This window comes from Acanthaster planci, linkage group LG02 (genome assembly GCF_054643075.1).
Source record: "Acanthaster planci isolate LZ-2023a linkage group LG02, COTS_SCS, whole genome shotgun sequence".
In the NCBI taxonomy this organism is placed as follows: domain Eukaryota; kingdom Metazoa; phylum Echinodermata; class Asteroidea; order Valvatida; family Acanthasteridae; genus Acanthaster; species Acanthaster planci.
In genome coordinates this window covers 16,775,882-16,791,085 of record NC_141778.1, presented here as the reverse complement: position 1 = coordinate 16,791,085, position 15,204 = coordinate 16,775,882, and the positions used below count along the sequence as shown (strand labels likewise).

The window sequence follows — 15,204 nt, the reverse complement described above, 5'->3', positions numbered from 1 at the left end:
ACACAGCTGACAAAGCCCTGATCCTGGACGCACCCTCTATACATCACCAGACTCAATTCCCGAATAATCTGCCTCTCACAGTGAATCACAGGTTGTGATTAGGTCTGGCAAATCTCCAAGCGTCCCAAGTATCTCAAGGACTATATATGTGACCTAAATGAACACTAACTGAGAATCAATAAGAACTGTCAGAGACTCAAACAAGGAATAGTTGGCACGATTCTCGAACACTTGTTTTAATTAAGCATTGCTCAGCATTTATTGCTCTTATGTGTTTCTTTATTGTTCTAAAGTGTTTAAAGCAACAACAAAACACCAAACGTTCGTAAATGTTACGGAATATTGTTCACCTTAGTTTTGCCAGAAAAAGTTATGCCTTTCCTAAAACAAAACAAAACAAAACAAAACAAAACAGAGTGTCGACTGTTAACACTAACTTTATGACGATTTGCTGTTTTGAAAAAAGAAGAGGTAGAAACTTTCATCCATTTTTTTACCCGATGACTCTTAATTCAAAAGAAAGGGAGATGTTATAGAGGTATAGCTTGCAGTCATGCATGGCACTTACAGACCACCATAGATCCCCGCCATGTTTGTTACTGACATGTATTCTCGCATGATGTATTTGTGAGCCATGCAGCAATAAAGACACTTGCGTTACGTTACACGCTGGTATCAGTCTACACGGTAAACACACTGAGGAAGAGACTGATTCAGTGTTGTTCGTAGGGATATTGTCAGTCAATGTTGCAGAATTTTCATTTATTCCAGTGGTTTATCAACAGTGGGACAGGAAAGATATGTATAGAGGAGGTTTAGTGCATCATAACTACCAGCGTGAATATCAATATTCAGTAAATATATATTAAAATCCCCCTTAGATAACACTTTTTTACTCTGGTCCAATTTTAGTTTTTTAGTTTGTTTCGTTTCCGGTATCCCACGTGGAGTTTAATTAAACTTTGTATTTTGAACTTCAAGCTCTATATCATTAACGCTGGCAATTGGAAGCGTTAAAGCATAACTACAAGAATTCTTTCAGACATAATTTTTTTGTAACTTATGGAGATTCTTTTACTTTCCTATTTGTTTAAATGCATCGAAAGATGCACTTTTTAAAACACTTATAATTAACTATGACTTCCTGGACAACTAAGGGTGCTGCAGTTGTAATGTAATCCAGGGAAGACATAACCCAGTTTAGGTTTTTCTGTTCGAATTGTTAAACAAGAACTCACTTATTCAAAACATTCTGAGAAAGGGATTGATGCTTGCTTATTGCTGTGCACACGGACACCAATGAATCAGCAAAGAGAAAACGTAATCCAGCAAAATCTACAGAAATGCAGGCATTTTTGTGCATAAACCAATGTAACATTGAGGCTTTGGATGACGTCACAGTTTTGCTCATGAAAATAACAATTCTCAGTAGCATAAACACCAAAAAGGCAGTGAAACACACAAACAAACAAAAGGTTGAAAATTAGGTTAAGTTGGATATTGAAGATTTGTATTAAAACAAATTAATTGCAGCTACCCTGTAATCAATTTGTTTTAATACAAACCTTCAAAACGCATCTCTATGTCTCAGTGAGCGGAGAAATAATGGTAAGCAATAAACTTGACATCTCTGGCTACATAGCACCCTGTTTGGGCCTAAATACGCATTTTCCGTGCTTACCAAATGTGTGTGCCTAAAGTAGTAGCTCCGGGAACTTGGCCCCTGCAGCTAATTGCTGGCGATTACTGTCGTTGTAATTAACCCGATTTGTCACTGCTCGACATGAACGAGTCTTTTCGTAATGGTTCCAAGAAATAATGGATGCTACCAAATTTGTCGAGGCGAGGTACGTGGACTTTGAGTGACCGGAATTAATCTCGGGAAACCGAGAGTGAAAACCTAAGTACTTGACCGCCTCCTTTCTCTCTGGTTTATGGGACGTGTCATAAAATTTATAAATTAATAAGCTGAAAAGTGATTTAATTCACTAAAAGCGAATTGTCGGCAGAGCAATGCTCCTTCATCTGATGACTGATTGGTTTGGTTGCACTAACTACGAGTACATTTTGTACGACGCGCAATCTTCCACGTTTTATATAACTGGAAAAACTCTCATACCCTCCAGACCGGTTTCTGCGCCATAACAACCACTTGACTTCGTAATGCGTAGCGCCTCACTCTATAAAATCAGGTATGAACGACGTTAAAGACAGATTGTGATAGGTGCAGTCAGAGTATCCCTTCATGGTTCGCAGTTACCGTGCCGTATTATTGAGCGTATACTCCCAACGCAGTTCACGTCCGTTCTCAATGAATTTCTTTTGGATCATCGTACTGGTAAGTTTTGATTTGTACTGTAGAAGTACTTCAGTTTAATTGTCAGGTGAACTCAAGTTAAATTGACTCTCATCGGTATGGAAACCAAGAAAATTTCAATCACACAAGCCTAATAATTATGCATTGGTTTAAAACGTGGTGCCTGTATTCGTTAAGCTCACTGTTCTTTTTAACAATGCTTGTTTGGAATTCAAAAAGTGGTAGCAGAATTCAAGAAAATGGTTATAGATCTTCAAAGAACTTTAAATACAACGATTTTTTTTCTTACAGGATGCCTTGAAAGTTGAAAAGAACTATGTCTTACCACACTAAACGGTACCTTTCAACAACAGCTGTACTTAAATCTAGAGATCGAATAAATCTTCCAAGTAATAACTCGCTATGACGATATTCATTCAAGTGATTATCATCTTTTTCTCCAGACATCTGTCGGTTCAACTTGCTTTTGCACCACTGGCCTTCTGAATACTTTTGCAATCAAAGCAGGTAAGATTAAAGGACAGCTTGCTTTAGGATCTCGAGCAAATTATCCAGACAGAATGTGGGGGTGTTTCAGGGTGTAGAACCACACTACTTAAAGGTAAAATTACGTAAGCTTTATGACCATCCAAGTTAACGCGTAACTGGGGTCATTTTCATTATGAAAAATCTGTCTTCTGCGATAAGTTATGAGAGCAAGAACTTAGTTGCACTGAGAGTTTATTAGGATCACTCTTTATTTTTGTATTTTCTCATTTTTTCAATCATTTTTAAAGCATTTTTTTCAGGATTCTCGGAATTTCCAATAGCCCAGTGGTAAAGCTTTCAGTTGTGCCACTAATAATGCCACAATGTCTGAAACAAATCACAAAAGAGAACAATCATTATCAACCACATCAATGCCTGCTCCACACGGGCTACGTCGTCTTTTTGGGGGAGTGCATCATACTGAATCAATTGTCATTTTGAAAACGGTGTTGACTTGGTTTACTTGGGCTAAATCAACACAAACAGTAATCATGAATAAAAGTTTATTATCAAAAAAAGGTAAGTTAGGTAGTAGTTTGCATCCCAGCAATTCCGAAACCCCTTGATATCAGATGAATTATTAATCCATTCCACCTGTCATTTGGTTAAAATTCGCCACTTTCCAGTACCAGTCGTGTTTACACGAGTGCCTTCACTGTCGTACATCACCGTGCTTACAACGTCAGATCCTATAAATCGAGTTGTTTTTTGGGGGTGGCAATTTTTTTCTAGATAAGCTGGTTGTTCATTTTATAGCTTCATAGAAACAACATTGTCAATTTTTATCGAAATTTTTTTTTACAGAGTGAAGGCTGATTCATACTTCGCTCGAATACGAAACTGAATTTGACGTCACGAAAAATTTGCAGCGAGATTTCTCTCGAGTCGAATAGTGTTAAACTTTTGCAAATTTGCAACGCGATTTTTCCACTGACGTCGCAAATTCGTGTTCGGTTACTTTCGTGAGATGTATGAACCGGCCTTAAGGAACGATTGAAGACAACAAACCATGCTACACACTTAACAACGCATCCAAATTCTTTTCTTTTATTTCCATGCAAGGAATACATTTATTAATATGAAATTTTAAGATAAATACCTTCTTTGTTTAATCTAGGCAACCAGACCTGCGGTAGTGTAACCAATTGAGGCCTCTTTAAGAGCGCCCACGATATTTTAGCTGGCACTTCTGACGAAATCCGAAGAGTAAAAACCCGCGGACTAAATGTTAAAATTTATAAATTTCAGTTTTAGTTCTAATAGAAATAGAAAACAATCAGGTTTGCACTAAAGATACTTTTTCCATTTGCTATTTCACCAGAATATATTGTCTGGGCTCTTGTGTAAGGAGGGGACAAATCTAAATTTTACTGGTTAAAAATTAAAGGCGATAACTACGGTACTGGAAATCAATTCGACCTATCAAATTTATAACCTTTTTTAGAATATCTGTTTTAGAAACGTGTTAAGTATTCTGGGGGCTTTGGAAACTGCCAGTCTGTGCGCCCTGGGCACCTGTAATAGGCCCCACCCTGCTGCTCCTTCTTAGCTACATGCACCAATTTTAAACACAGCTGGTTAATTAATTAGAGCTGATATTAAGCTGGAATAATACGCAATGCAACCTTTTTGTGATCCCTTCTAGATGATCAAGCCTTTATGTGTGTGTAAATGTTGGTGTTTCATGACACATAATTATACAATCTTTTCATAGGCCTCGGAGTTTTCGTCAATCCCCTGATATAACACAGGCCATAGATCCATGTCAACACTGCCTATGGAATATTATTAATTTGGCTCCGTAAAGAGCGAAAAAATTGCCTTGAAATAAAAGCGGAATTTACCTCAACCTTTCGAGGACATCTGTTTGATCATGAACATCATCATATCTAAAGAAAGCAAACTACGGCAGATTAAATCTGCTTTAAACCCAGTGGCTTGTGACACTCTTCTTAAACCTGTTTTTTTTTGTTGTATTTAGATACATTTCTGAGTGGTTTAGTTTTCTCCTTTAATCCTGTATTTCAACATAAACCGCAAATTAGACACAGACAACGATAATCGCCAAACTGCAGCGATATGTAGCCAATAAGAGGCAAAATAGCTTGATGAACTGGCAAATTCCCGTACTTCCATGGTACCGAGCATGATTGAAACAAATTGACAGATTGTCGATTTGCTGTCTTTTAAATAAACCCTATCAACAGGGCTGATGCGAAATCAGTTCAAAGCGGCAGGGGGCCCTCGGGGGCCGTACCGTGCCGCGCCCCCCTGAAAAAAGAAACAAAATTTTTACTGGAAAATGTATTGAGGAAAGTCGATTTTCTTTGGTTCGTTCATTTCTCTCCCGTCCAAATCCCCTCAGAAAGGCCATAAATAGTCCCATGAAAAAGTGTCAAACTTTTGCCCCCAAAACTTTGGTTTTGCATTTGTCCCGGGTAAATTTCAAAAGTCCAAGCAGCCAGTGACTCATGCCAACCCTATTCTATGCATCATCTTATAGACACAGGATGTCCTTACTCCAAGCGTCGCATTGACACCTGCTACTCAGTGCAGCCAGTCACCACAGAGACGGATCTCAGCCTTACCAAAGCCAGAGCGTCATGCTTCCGCATTGGAATGGACCTGGTGTCGTGGCAGAGCGTAGATGAATTGGATTTCATATGGTCCACAATCAAGTTAGAAATGCTTTCTTTTGAGATTTCTTTGTATGCAGTCAGACAACCTATCCTACCCTATCATTAGAGAGCCGTTTTTTCCGGACCATCTCATGGCTGGGCGCGATTTTTTTAACGTACCACATTATTTCCTATCGGCGCGAATAAAACCTTATTGAGTCCAGTTTACATGAAATCATGTATGATTCATGCGAGAGTTTCGACCCAGACGTTTTACGCACTCACAAGTCATATGTACATGTACGTGTACAATGTAAATGTACTGTACATTGTACGTACACAACGCGCAAAGTTGAGGTGCTGATTTTGTTCTTGTGACCTTTACCCTTCATGTATGACCATTTTATTTTCTTAATTAACAAATACGTGATGATGTGTTAATAAATTTAGACACGATGACACATTTGATCGTTGATAACGAGACACAAAATGGGCGTTGGTAGTCCTACAATGCGTCAGCTGAAGCAACCAGAGCGTGATATTCATTTTTTTAATTTATGGTCTTTTGAACTTCAGAAGATTTTTTAGCCACAATGAGACGGGAGCTTACGATATTCTCAGTCAACTGCCTCATGACATCAAAGTATGGACGGGCCTGCAGCTTGGCTCTGGGGGCTTTTTATGGGTGAACCAGAAAGAGTTTGACTTGAGCGCCTTGTAAGTAGCACTTTCCATTACCACCATTATACTTATGCATTCTTTTCGATTTTTTTTCATCTAGTTAGGTTGTTGCAGCTTAATTTCACGCTGTTAGTTTAGTTTCAGAAGCATACAAATTTTGACCAACTTTTTTTCTGAAAGCAACTGCAACAGAAAAAAAATGATTGGAATACGTCTGAAATACTCAAAGGGAATGCCGATGGGAAATAGCTTGAGAATATTTGGGCTACAAAGCAGTAACTGCATTAAACTTTTACATGTTCAACCCCTTATAAACAAACCTTGGGTTGTTTCAGAAACGTGTGTCTGAAGCTAGGTCTAGGGCCATGTTAGCTGTGAATAAATTGCCACATACTGACAAAAAGACAATTCCATCACTCGTGGATGTCTGTTTAGGCATGTCATTATGTGCTTCAATCAATTAATAACCCAGTCTACATCTCCCTACGTTGCAGTGTAATTTGAGGACGTGATCTCTGATCTTGACCTCGATGTAGAATAATCCCACTGGCCAGAGTTTAGTCCAAGATCCATCAAAATCGTCAGTTACATGTATTTACTGGAATGCAAGTAATGTAAATGCATTTCGTGAAACAACGTTTGTTGAATATCTAACGAATTATGGATTCAACAGGTCAGGTATTAACGTGACAGGACTAGAATCAGACCCTCTGTATCCTGTGCCTGTACTCCTCCATCGCAAAAACAGAAGGTGGACCTTCTTTACTGCCAATCATACTTACATGGATGCGGATGCTGCTGTCTGCAGCTCTAAGAGAGGTAACATTAAAAAAACTTCAGTTGGGGCCTTTAACCTGTAATCCATGTCTTCAACGAATTTGTTTATAAAATCGGAGAAATTTCCATACCAGCTTTTGTCATTCGGCAGAACATTTAATTGTTTTAAAAAAGGAAATTGATATCCCTGTGAATTTTTGTCGTATTGAAAGAAGCATACAAAATGAAGTCAGTGTGCCAAAAGGGCACATTTCACTTTATTGCCACAGACTACACTGCAAGTTGTACATGAGGATGGGATATTATTTGCTGAGCTTATTTACTTCCGTGTAGTTAATGCAGAAATTCTCGCTGAAAACTTGAATACTCACAAAGTACATTTACTTTAAATTAAGTATATATTTATGTAAACTTATTTAAAGTAACACATCTGTTTATTTAATGGACAGCTCGGACCGAATCAGAGAGATTTTTTGAAATGTACACAGCTTAATTTAATTTCTCAAAAATAATTCTATATTGGATCATCATATTTTAAGTGCCACAAACACCAAGTTAAATCCTGTTGGAATTTGTTGGCGCTCATGACGCTTGAGAATTATGGTGGTACAAAAGGAATTGTCTCCAGTTATTAGACTTCTTTCATTATGTTACAGTTTTGAATGTTTACCGTGACTCCCAGCTTTACTTTCCGATGAACGTGTTGAGTTTTGCGAATGCAGAAGGAAAAAAACAGGTACATTTGCTAAATCAAGGTTTTACAAAGACAAAATGACGTTTGGACGCAAATATAAAGGCCGTGTTAGAGCTTGTTGGGTGTAAATGGACTGAAGTTGGTTCGTTTTGATTTTTTATAGCATTCAGCCTTTCAGAAAAAAAAGTACCTATGATATACTTCTAGCAATATCTGACGAAGAAACTAAATTATGTGGTACTCTTTTGAATGTTCTGAACTGCAATGTGCGGTCATCTGGTGGAACCATAATTCCCAATGAGATCAGCAGACTGCACTGAAATACTTGCTAACGGCGAGCAAAATTTCTTCTTAGCAATGACATAAATTGAACCTGCTTTGTGTACCAAAGAACCAGAGGTGATTTGTGCCAGACTTAATCGTCAGTTCTTTTCTTCTGCCACTTTCTGTTTTTCAATTTTCTCGAATGTGCAGACCTTTGATGTTGTTTCGTTCCAGTTGATGGGAAAAATTCCTAGTGAAGTCACACTTGTACGAACCGGCAACAGTGGTGGTTTTTTGATCAACGGAACTGGATTTGTGTTCTTGAACTTAAGTGGTATGTCATGATAAGACCAACAAAACGGAGGTTGATATCGGGATGTCTAAGGCGTCTACCTATCGAGTTTCTTTCTTTGACTTACTTGTTTGTTTATCCTAATAGACATTAAATTTATGTTTGAAAGAAATGTGGCTCATTTAACCTTCCATAATACCGAGATAAAAATTACACAAAACTGTCAGATGTGTATTGACAGGAATGGTAGCCATGTGGAGGGCACAGCACATTAAACTTATGAGGTAAGTATCGAAAACATAGCAGATTACGTTGATTTAGGTACATTCCTTGTTTTCAAGAATGTGTTCTTAAAGCAAAGGCATTTGGTATTCTGCACACTTGCATGGTTGAGCCTTGTTAATCAATATGCAAACTTGTCACAGTACCGATTTCAGTAACCTTAACATCAGTCTAGTTTGAGCACTCATCTGCGTAAATAACATCACTAGCTCTATACATTGCAAAGAGGACATTCTGCCCTTTCTAGGGGTATATTTCTCTTTCCCATACATTAAGTCGTTTTGCCATTACAGTAATTTGTTTGTCTCGGTATACTTTTTATGTAGACACCGTGCATAATGAGCCATATATGACTGAACCCTCTTCTACAACATCCTGGATCCTATGTTAAAAGACTAATTGTTCAAAATATACGTTTACGTTTATAATACCCTGTTGGTCGAAGGAACATTTTAAGGTGCAGAATTCATCAAAGGTTAAGAGTAATGACCAAGCCTGCTGCAAAAGAGATATTTCTTCGAACCTTTGACCGCCCATTTAAGAATAATAGACAAATAAGTGTGGTCTATACGCTTGGCTGGAGTGACAGGTCAAGGCATTGTTTTGATGGTCAATTTTGCTTCTTAATTCTATGCAGGGGACGTGTGCTTGTCCAACCCTGCTGTGTGCCAGGACAGTGGTATGGCCATTTCTTTCTGGTTGACAATTCTCCCATCCAACCTGTCTCCATCACACGTTTTCCAGTCTCGTAAGGCCACCCAAATTTGTTTCTATTCTGCTGATCGTATTCATGGATTTTATTCCTCTTTTAGGATTGAAACCTGCATTTTAAAAAATGTATATTAATGATTTTGCTTATTACCTTCTCCCAAGCCCATAGATCCTCTGACAGTAAAAGCAAAAGCTCCTTCTCATTTGCATTATCAAAATTCTAATTCAAACAAACATTTCGATCTTTTTCCATAACTTACGTTCTCTAAGTCTTCAAATGGCCCTCAATGCAATGTAATCTTCAATGCAGTATTTTAGTGCTCCCCTGTGTCCAGTTTCACCTGATTTTAGAGGTCTGTTTTTGGTCACTTTGAAGGCATTTTTGGTGCCTCATTTAGGTTTGTTTTGTCTTTCTTTTGCAGGAGGAATCGGTGTCAGCATAATGCAAGAACAACTCATGTGAGTCGATCATGCACAAAGACAAATGAATGTAAACGAATTACAGGGTTTGTTGTATGATGGTAAGGGGCCTATTATTTTGGCCAAAATTTTGACTTTCAAGAATATACACTAGCCAAATATTTTGTACGGTCAAATACCACAATCTTCTAAAGTATAGCCAACCTATATATTGCAATACTTTGGGCACTGGTATAGAGCTTGAAGTGAACAGGAGGCTAGTGCAACAAACATCCTTAGTCCTCTTTGCATGGGTGGGGTGAGTGTGAGCGTGTGCGTGTAGCTAGCCCTTACCACGTTACGAGTTAAGTAAATAAGGACCGAACAGCAAGGATATTTTAAATCCTCCAAACACTTTTGGTCGTCGCAAAAATTATTGTAATCGTGAATGTATGTCCCCACAGCTTCGAAGTAATAGTATATGGGAAAGTTTCGCTAGCAGTGATTCAGGGTGGATGTGGCAGTATATTCTATTAGCAAATTTGTGTCAGGTTGTGTTTACTGTTTCTGAGGCGTGAACTGCTTGCATTGTATCACTCAGAGAAGCCAATAACCCCATTGGTTTTTCTATTTTCGCACTGAATTTGAGCATTTGGCTTCACGGAAGCCCTTTCTGACTTCTTTGCAGGTGTAACATTACGAACGGAAGTCGTCAATGGTATACACATGTGGAACTTGATGCACCCATAAATGAGGAACTTCTTGTCAACATCAACTGGAAATCTAGTGATGTGGAAGGTTGGACAAAGATTCTTGCCTCTGAATCAATGCACACGGTTTTTACTTTTAAATGTTTTTCTTTAAAACCACTGATTTTATGACAACCGCATGTTTATACCACGTCTTTCATTTCACTGTATTTCGCACCGTGTTGGAATCAGGTTCCATATCAAACACACAGTTCTCTCACGGCAAAATAAGCTCTTCGTTGTATTTAAAGAGAGCAGCAAGTGAATCTACTTTAATACTGAAGATTCATTTCAGTTTTATTTATGATCACCAGTACAAAATGAATGCCGCAAGCTTAATGCTGCCAGTCATTTAAAGAGCACCTAAAGGAAAACACATTTTCTCTGATTTTATCCGTTCAAATAAATATGGAAGCATCCAAATCGAATGCAGTGTCATTTGTCTTCAGAGCTCAACTATAACAAGCTTAAAAGGTTTTTTTTCTGTCCATGCCAAGATGCGAATTCTGAATTTACTTTGCGTCATTCTGAGAAAGCAGAGCCTAACGAGGGGAACCCTCGCCCTGTGTTCGTAGTGAATAAACCCTTGTGAATACCAAACGATGCACGTAGCCATGGCTTGGCGTGCACAAGTGTTTATACAGTGTATTGTGAATCATTGAGTCCGATAAATGAAAATGAACTTGAGGAGATAACTGCAGTGGAATGCAAATAAAGAGCCTGATTAAATCATTACTGTGGTAATAATGAAAATACACAAAGGATGTGAAAGCAGGATGACATTTACGAGAGCAGAGGATATAAAAGTTAATACGCCACGCTTTGGGGGGCTGTGTCAGATGTATCCATTGTTTCCCTTCTATATTATGTTGGTTGAAGCTCTCTCGCAAAGTCAGTAAGGTAATTCTTTACGTTGAAGTGAGAGCTTCCCTCCTTAACCCCCCAACCACACATTCCTCTCTTCTTTTTTTCCAATGGAAGTTTGTATCTCTCTTCGTTGCAGGGCTTGAGGTGAATGTTTATGTAAATGGAAGTGTTTTTACATCAAGTATGTTTTATTCAAAACCATGGTCTTCATGGTTTGGAGAATCGCAGCTTTATCTTGGGTGAGTAAATGAGAGGTGAAGGATTGAGATAAATTACCTCTATAATCATTTCCATTTAATTTATGTATTTCTTTCTTAGAAAGCCTTAAGCTTGAGCATTACCAGTTTTGTAACATACATGTACGTGTAATACATAATAAACAATAAGTCACAAACTCGCTGTGAACATTCCTTTGAAACATGCATGTTTTTAAATGGATGTATCAAGCCAAGGGTATACATTTTTGCAGTATACTGGTTGTGCTCTTTCATTGGTGCTTGGTTCCAGTATGAATCAGCGACCCCTCCTAGACCACCCAATGTGGCAATTTGGTGGCGCAGGGTTGGCATTGGGTTAGATAGGATTAGGTATGGCTGGGTGGGGTAGAGATTTGGTGGGATGAGATAGGAATATGGAGGGACGGATAGGGATTTGTTTTGTAGTGGAGCAGGATGAATAGTTAGGTTGGATTGGGTGGGGCTGGATAGGGTTTGGATCTAGTCAAGTCGAATGACGATAAGATATGAGGGTGGGTTGAGAAGTTGGTAGTGCCCTGCCAATGGGTACAGGAATTAGGTAGAATGGTACAGGGTAGGTTGTATTAGAGGGGATATTTGGTGGGCTAGGATAGGATTTGGATGGGATGGAGTTGGGATAAAGAAAGATACTGTGGAGTTGAAGTTGTTTGGAGGGGTTAGGCGTAGATTTAGTGGGGTGAGATGGGGATGAAATGGGGTGAAGATAATATAGACTGGATATTAGGCGCAGTTGCCTTTGTTGTGGTTTGGAGGGGCAAGGTAGCCTAGGAATTAGTGGTGTGGGGGTTGTTGTGGGTTATTGATGTGTGGCATGCATAGTGGGAACTTGGTTGGGTGAGATGGGATTTGGGAGAAGTAATTTTCATGACTTGTCGGGTGGGGTGGGGATTTAGAAGGTGTGGGTGGGGATTTACAAGCACAGGGTTCGGTGGAGATGGGGTGTGTTTAACTAGGGGGTTGCACTTCGGATGTGTTTTTGCACATAATCTACAGGGTGTCCCAGAAAAAACCAAATCCTGAGGAAAGAGGTTAGTATGCCCAATCCATGAGATATGATTACATGTATAATGTATAATGATCCCCCAAAAGTAGAAGCAGTATTTTTTCTAATGATACCTCGATGGTATCCCTCCTGCCATGCATGACTGAACAAAATTGTCTTGAAAATGGGGCATCCGAACTCAGTTGAAACACTTTGGATAAACCATGCTTGTCCTGGTTGAAAGTGACAACAAAAGGTCTGTTAATGAGGGAAGATTGCCTTTTGTCACTTTAAAGTTATGCAATAACCTGGTTCGAAGCAAGACAGCAAGGACAGCAAGTCTGCAACATGGGGCAAAGAGCAAAGAGTGTTTGTCTTGACGAAATTTCTTGAAAACAAGAGCTTTCAAGCCACCCAAGCTGCATTTAGGGAAGCCTTCCCTGATAGGGATCCACCGGCAAAGTCGACCATCTGGGGAAATGTGCGCAAATACCGAGAACATGGGACAAGCTTTAATTTGAATAAGGGTCATTCAGGAATGACCCTTATCCACATCCGCCACCAACTTTTGCGTGGAGACCTCAGGAGGAGACGGGAGTTTGCTCAATGGCTCCTGGAACGCTGTCAGGCCAATGGAAGGTTTCTTGAATGGTTGACAATCGGTGATGAGGCAGCATTTGGGATGAACGGAGAAGTTAACACCCACAACAAAGTCGAATACGCACCGAAACGGCACCCGCCAAATTTTACCTTTGAAACCAACATGAGTCGTGAGAAGTCGTGTTTGGGTAGGACTGTGTGGGAATGGTGTCATTAGCGGACCATTCTTTTTCGAACGGAATACGAATGGTCAACGGTACTTGCACATGATCAACGAAGACGTGGTACCCCAACTTCAGATGCATTTTCAACGGCATGAAAATGGTGTTTCCCGACATCTGTGGTGGGCCCAAGACAGGCACCTGCACACAGGCTCATCGCTGTGAGGAATCTCCTGCGGGAACTGTTCCAAGATCAAGGAATTGCTCTTAACCATCCAATTGAATGGCCGCCCCGTTCTCCGGATCTCACCCCGTGTGATTATTTTTAATTGGGGTATCTGAAGGACAAAGTTTTCACCAGTCCGTCCACCACGCAACATACAAGACTTACGAGGTTACATTGAACAGGAGTCGACATCTTACGATATGCCCCTGCATTTGTGAGACGAGCTGTGGCTGACATACGCCGCCGTTGTGAACTTTGCATTGAAAGGGAAGGCGGACACACGGAAGGTGTCGGTGCATAACCAACGGTAAATTACGTAATGTGTAAATAATCGTTGCGCCTGATATCATATCCAGGACAAGCGAGACAGAGGAAAACCTCATTTACTGGTTTATCCAAAGAATAGTGCTTGTACTTTTCGGAGATCCTTATATATTATAATCATATCTTATGGTTTGGGCATATTAACCCCTTTCCTCAGGGTTTGTTTTTTTTCTGGGACACCCTGTACATGTAAGCTTGTACATGTATGTAGTTTGAATGTGGTTAAATGCCCGTATTGAAATATCTTATTTGATGGATTATGCACGTCGTTAAAATCTCTGAAAGGTTAACGATGAACCTGAATTGTGACAGGTTCAATTGATCTTAGCCCCACCTGTACCAATTGATCACAAAAGTAGGTTAACAAGTCTTTAGCATAAGACAAAATCGTTAATGGTAAAGGTATACACTAAGCAAAAGACAGAACAGTTCTAAAGTTTCATAGGTCTGCTTGAAACGTTTACATTTGAGTCACGGCAGCTCTGCAGTTCTGGTTTTTCTCAAGCAGGTGGCACCAGTTATGAAGTCGAGTAATGGGTCTTAGCAGTTCAATCATTCATGAAAGGTTGCTTCACAATTAAGATATTCGCGGATCGATTATTCTCTCCTAGTGTTGTTCATCTGCACATAATAGACATTTGCCAAATGATACCAATGAGCGCTACTTTAAAGTATATATTTTAGTCACCAAGCTAATGGCTAATGTTATATTTATCGATCTCACTAAATCATAATCTTTGGTTTCAGATGCGCAGCTGAGTACAAATATCCGTCAAATATAATCATTAAAGAGTTTGCAGTCTGGCATCGGACCCTCTCATCGGATGAACAACTGCTAATATTTCATGGATCTGACCAACCTGAAGGTACGATTAATTTATATCCCCATATTTCGCCGATATCAATTGATTTGAATGAAACAAGAAGGCCCCGGTATTTATAAACAAATGAGGGGCGCCTGATAAGGTTGAACTTCAACGTATACGAAAAGACTATATTTTTTCTGGAAAACCTCTTTTAGATGAATAATTTAATATACGGTTTACAATTAAAGAAAATCTATGATATGAAGCTGGTTCATCCCGCAGTGACAATCTTTTTCAGCTTGGTGACTGGTGCTCTTAGTTTAAAAGATACCCCAGGCCTTTTATTCTTCTTATGAGCAATAGAATTTCTTTTAAATACAACTATTTGATACCTGCATAATTGTGCATTCGTTTATGACTCAATGAATGCAGGAAAGAAAGTACTTAATTAGCACATTCCCCCATTAGGCAAAACCCATCGCTTTCTGACTGTTCAGTCCCATGATCTGAAGAGAGTTTGAAAAGGGTTTAATGAGCCATTGAAAGTAACAAACAAAATCAATGCCATAATTGAGGCAGTCATGATTTTTTTACACCATTGCTGTGATATCTCATCTCATCATTCAAGTCACCAATTTTTATCCAACTGATATGAACAAAATTCTGCTT

The 15,204-nt window shown here is 39.2% G+C and overlaps 1 protein-coding gene and 1 long non-coding RNA gene across 4 annotated transcripts in view; one reads left to right on the top strand and one right to left on the bottom strand.

The window, feature by feature from the left end:
* Positions 1-15,204, bottom strand: part of LOC147799948 (uncharacterized) — a 30,168-nt gene that overhangs the window by 7,752 nt on the left and 7,212 nt on the right. The gene's annotated exons all lie outside the window — the stretch shown is intronic.
* The window catches only part of LOC110984417 (adhesion G protein-coupled receptor D1-like), a 33,164-nt gene continuing 19,817 nt past the window's right edge, over positions 1,858-15,204 (top strand). For all 3 annotated transcript variants that reach the window (XM_087133017.1, XM_087133018.1, XM_087133019.1), the window contains exons 1-12: positions 1,858-2,338; positions 2,761-2,824; positions 5,349-5,523; positions 6,040-6,180; positions 6,818-6,963; positions 7,578-7,657; positions 8,090-8,213; positions 9,091-9,201; positions 9,587-9,623; positions 10,252-10,361; positions 11,316-11,418; positions 14,477-14,595. In XM_087133017.1, coding sequence (XP_086989143.1) covers positions 2,246-2,338; positions 2,761-2,824; positions 5,349-5,523; positions 6,040-6,180; positions 6,818-6,963; positions 7,578-7,657; positions 8,090-8,213; positions 9,091-9,201; positions 9,587-9,623; positions 10,252-10,361; positions 11,316-11,418; positions 14,477-14,595 — 1,303 coding nt within the window. In that variant the 5' untranslated portion in view covers positions 1,858-2,245. The remainder of the gene's footprint in view (positions 2,339-2,760; positions 2,825-5,348; positions 5,524-6,039; positions 6,181-6,817; positions 6,964-7,577; positions 7,658-8,089; positions 8,214-9,090; positions 9,202-9,586; positions 9,624-10,251; positions 10,362-11,315; positions 11,419-14,476; positions 14,596-15,204) is intronic.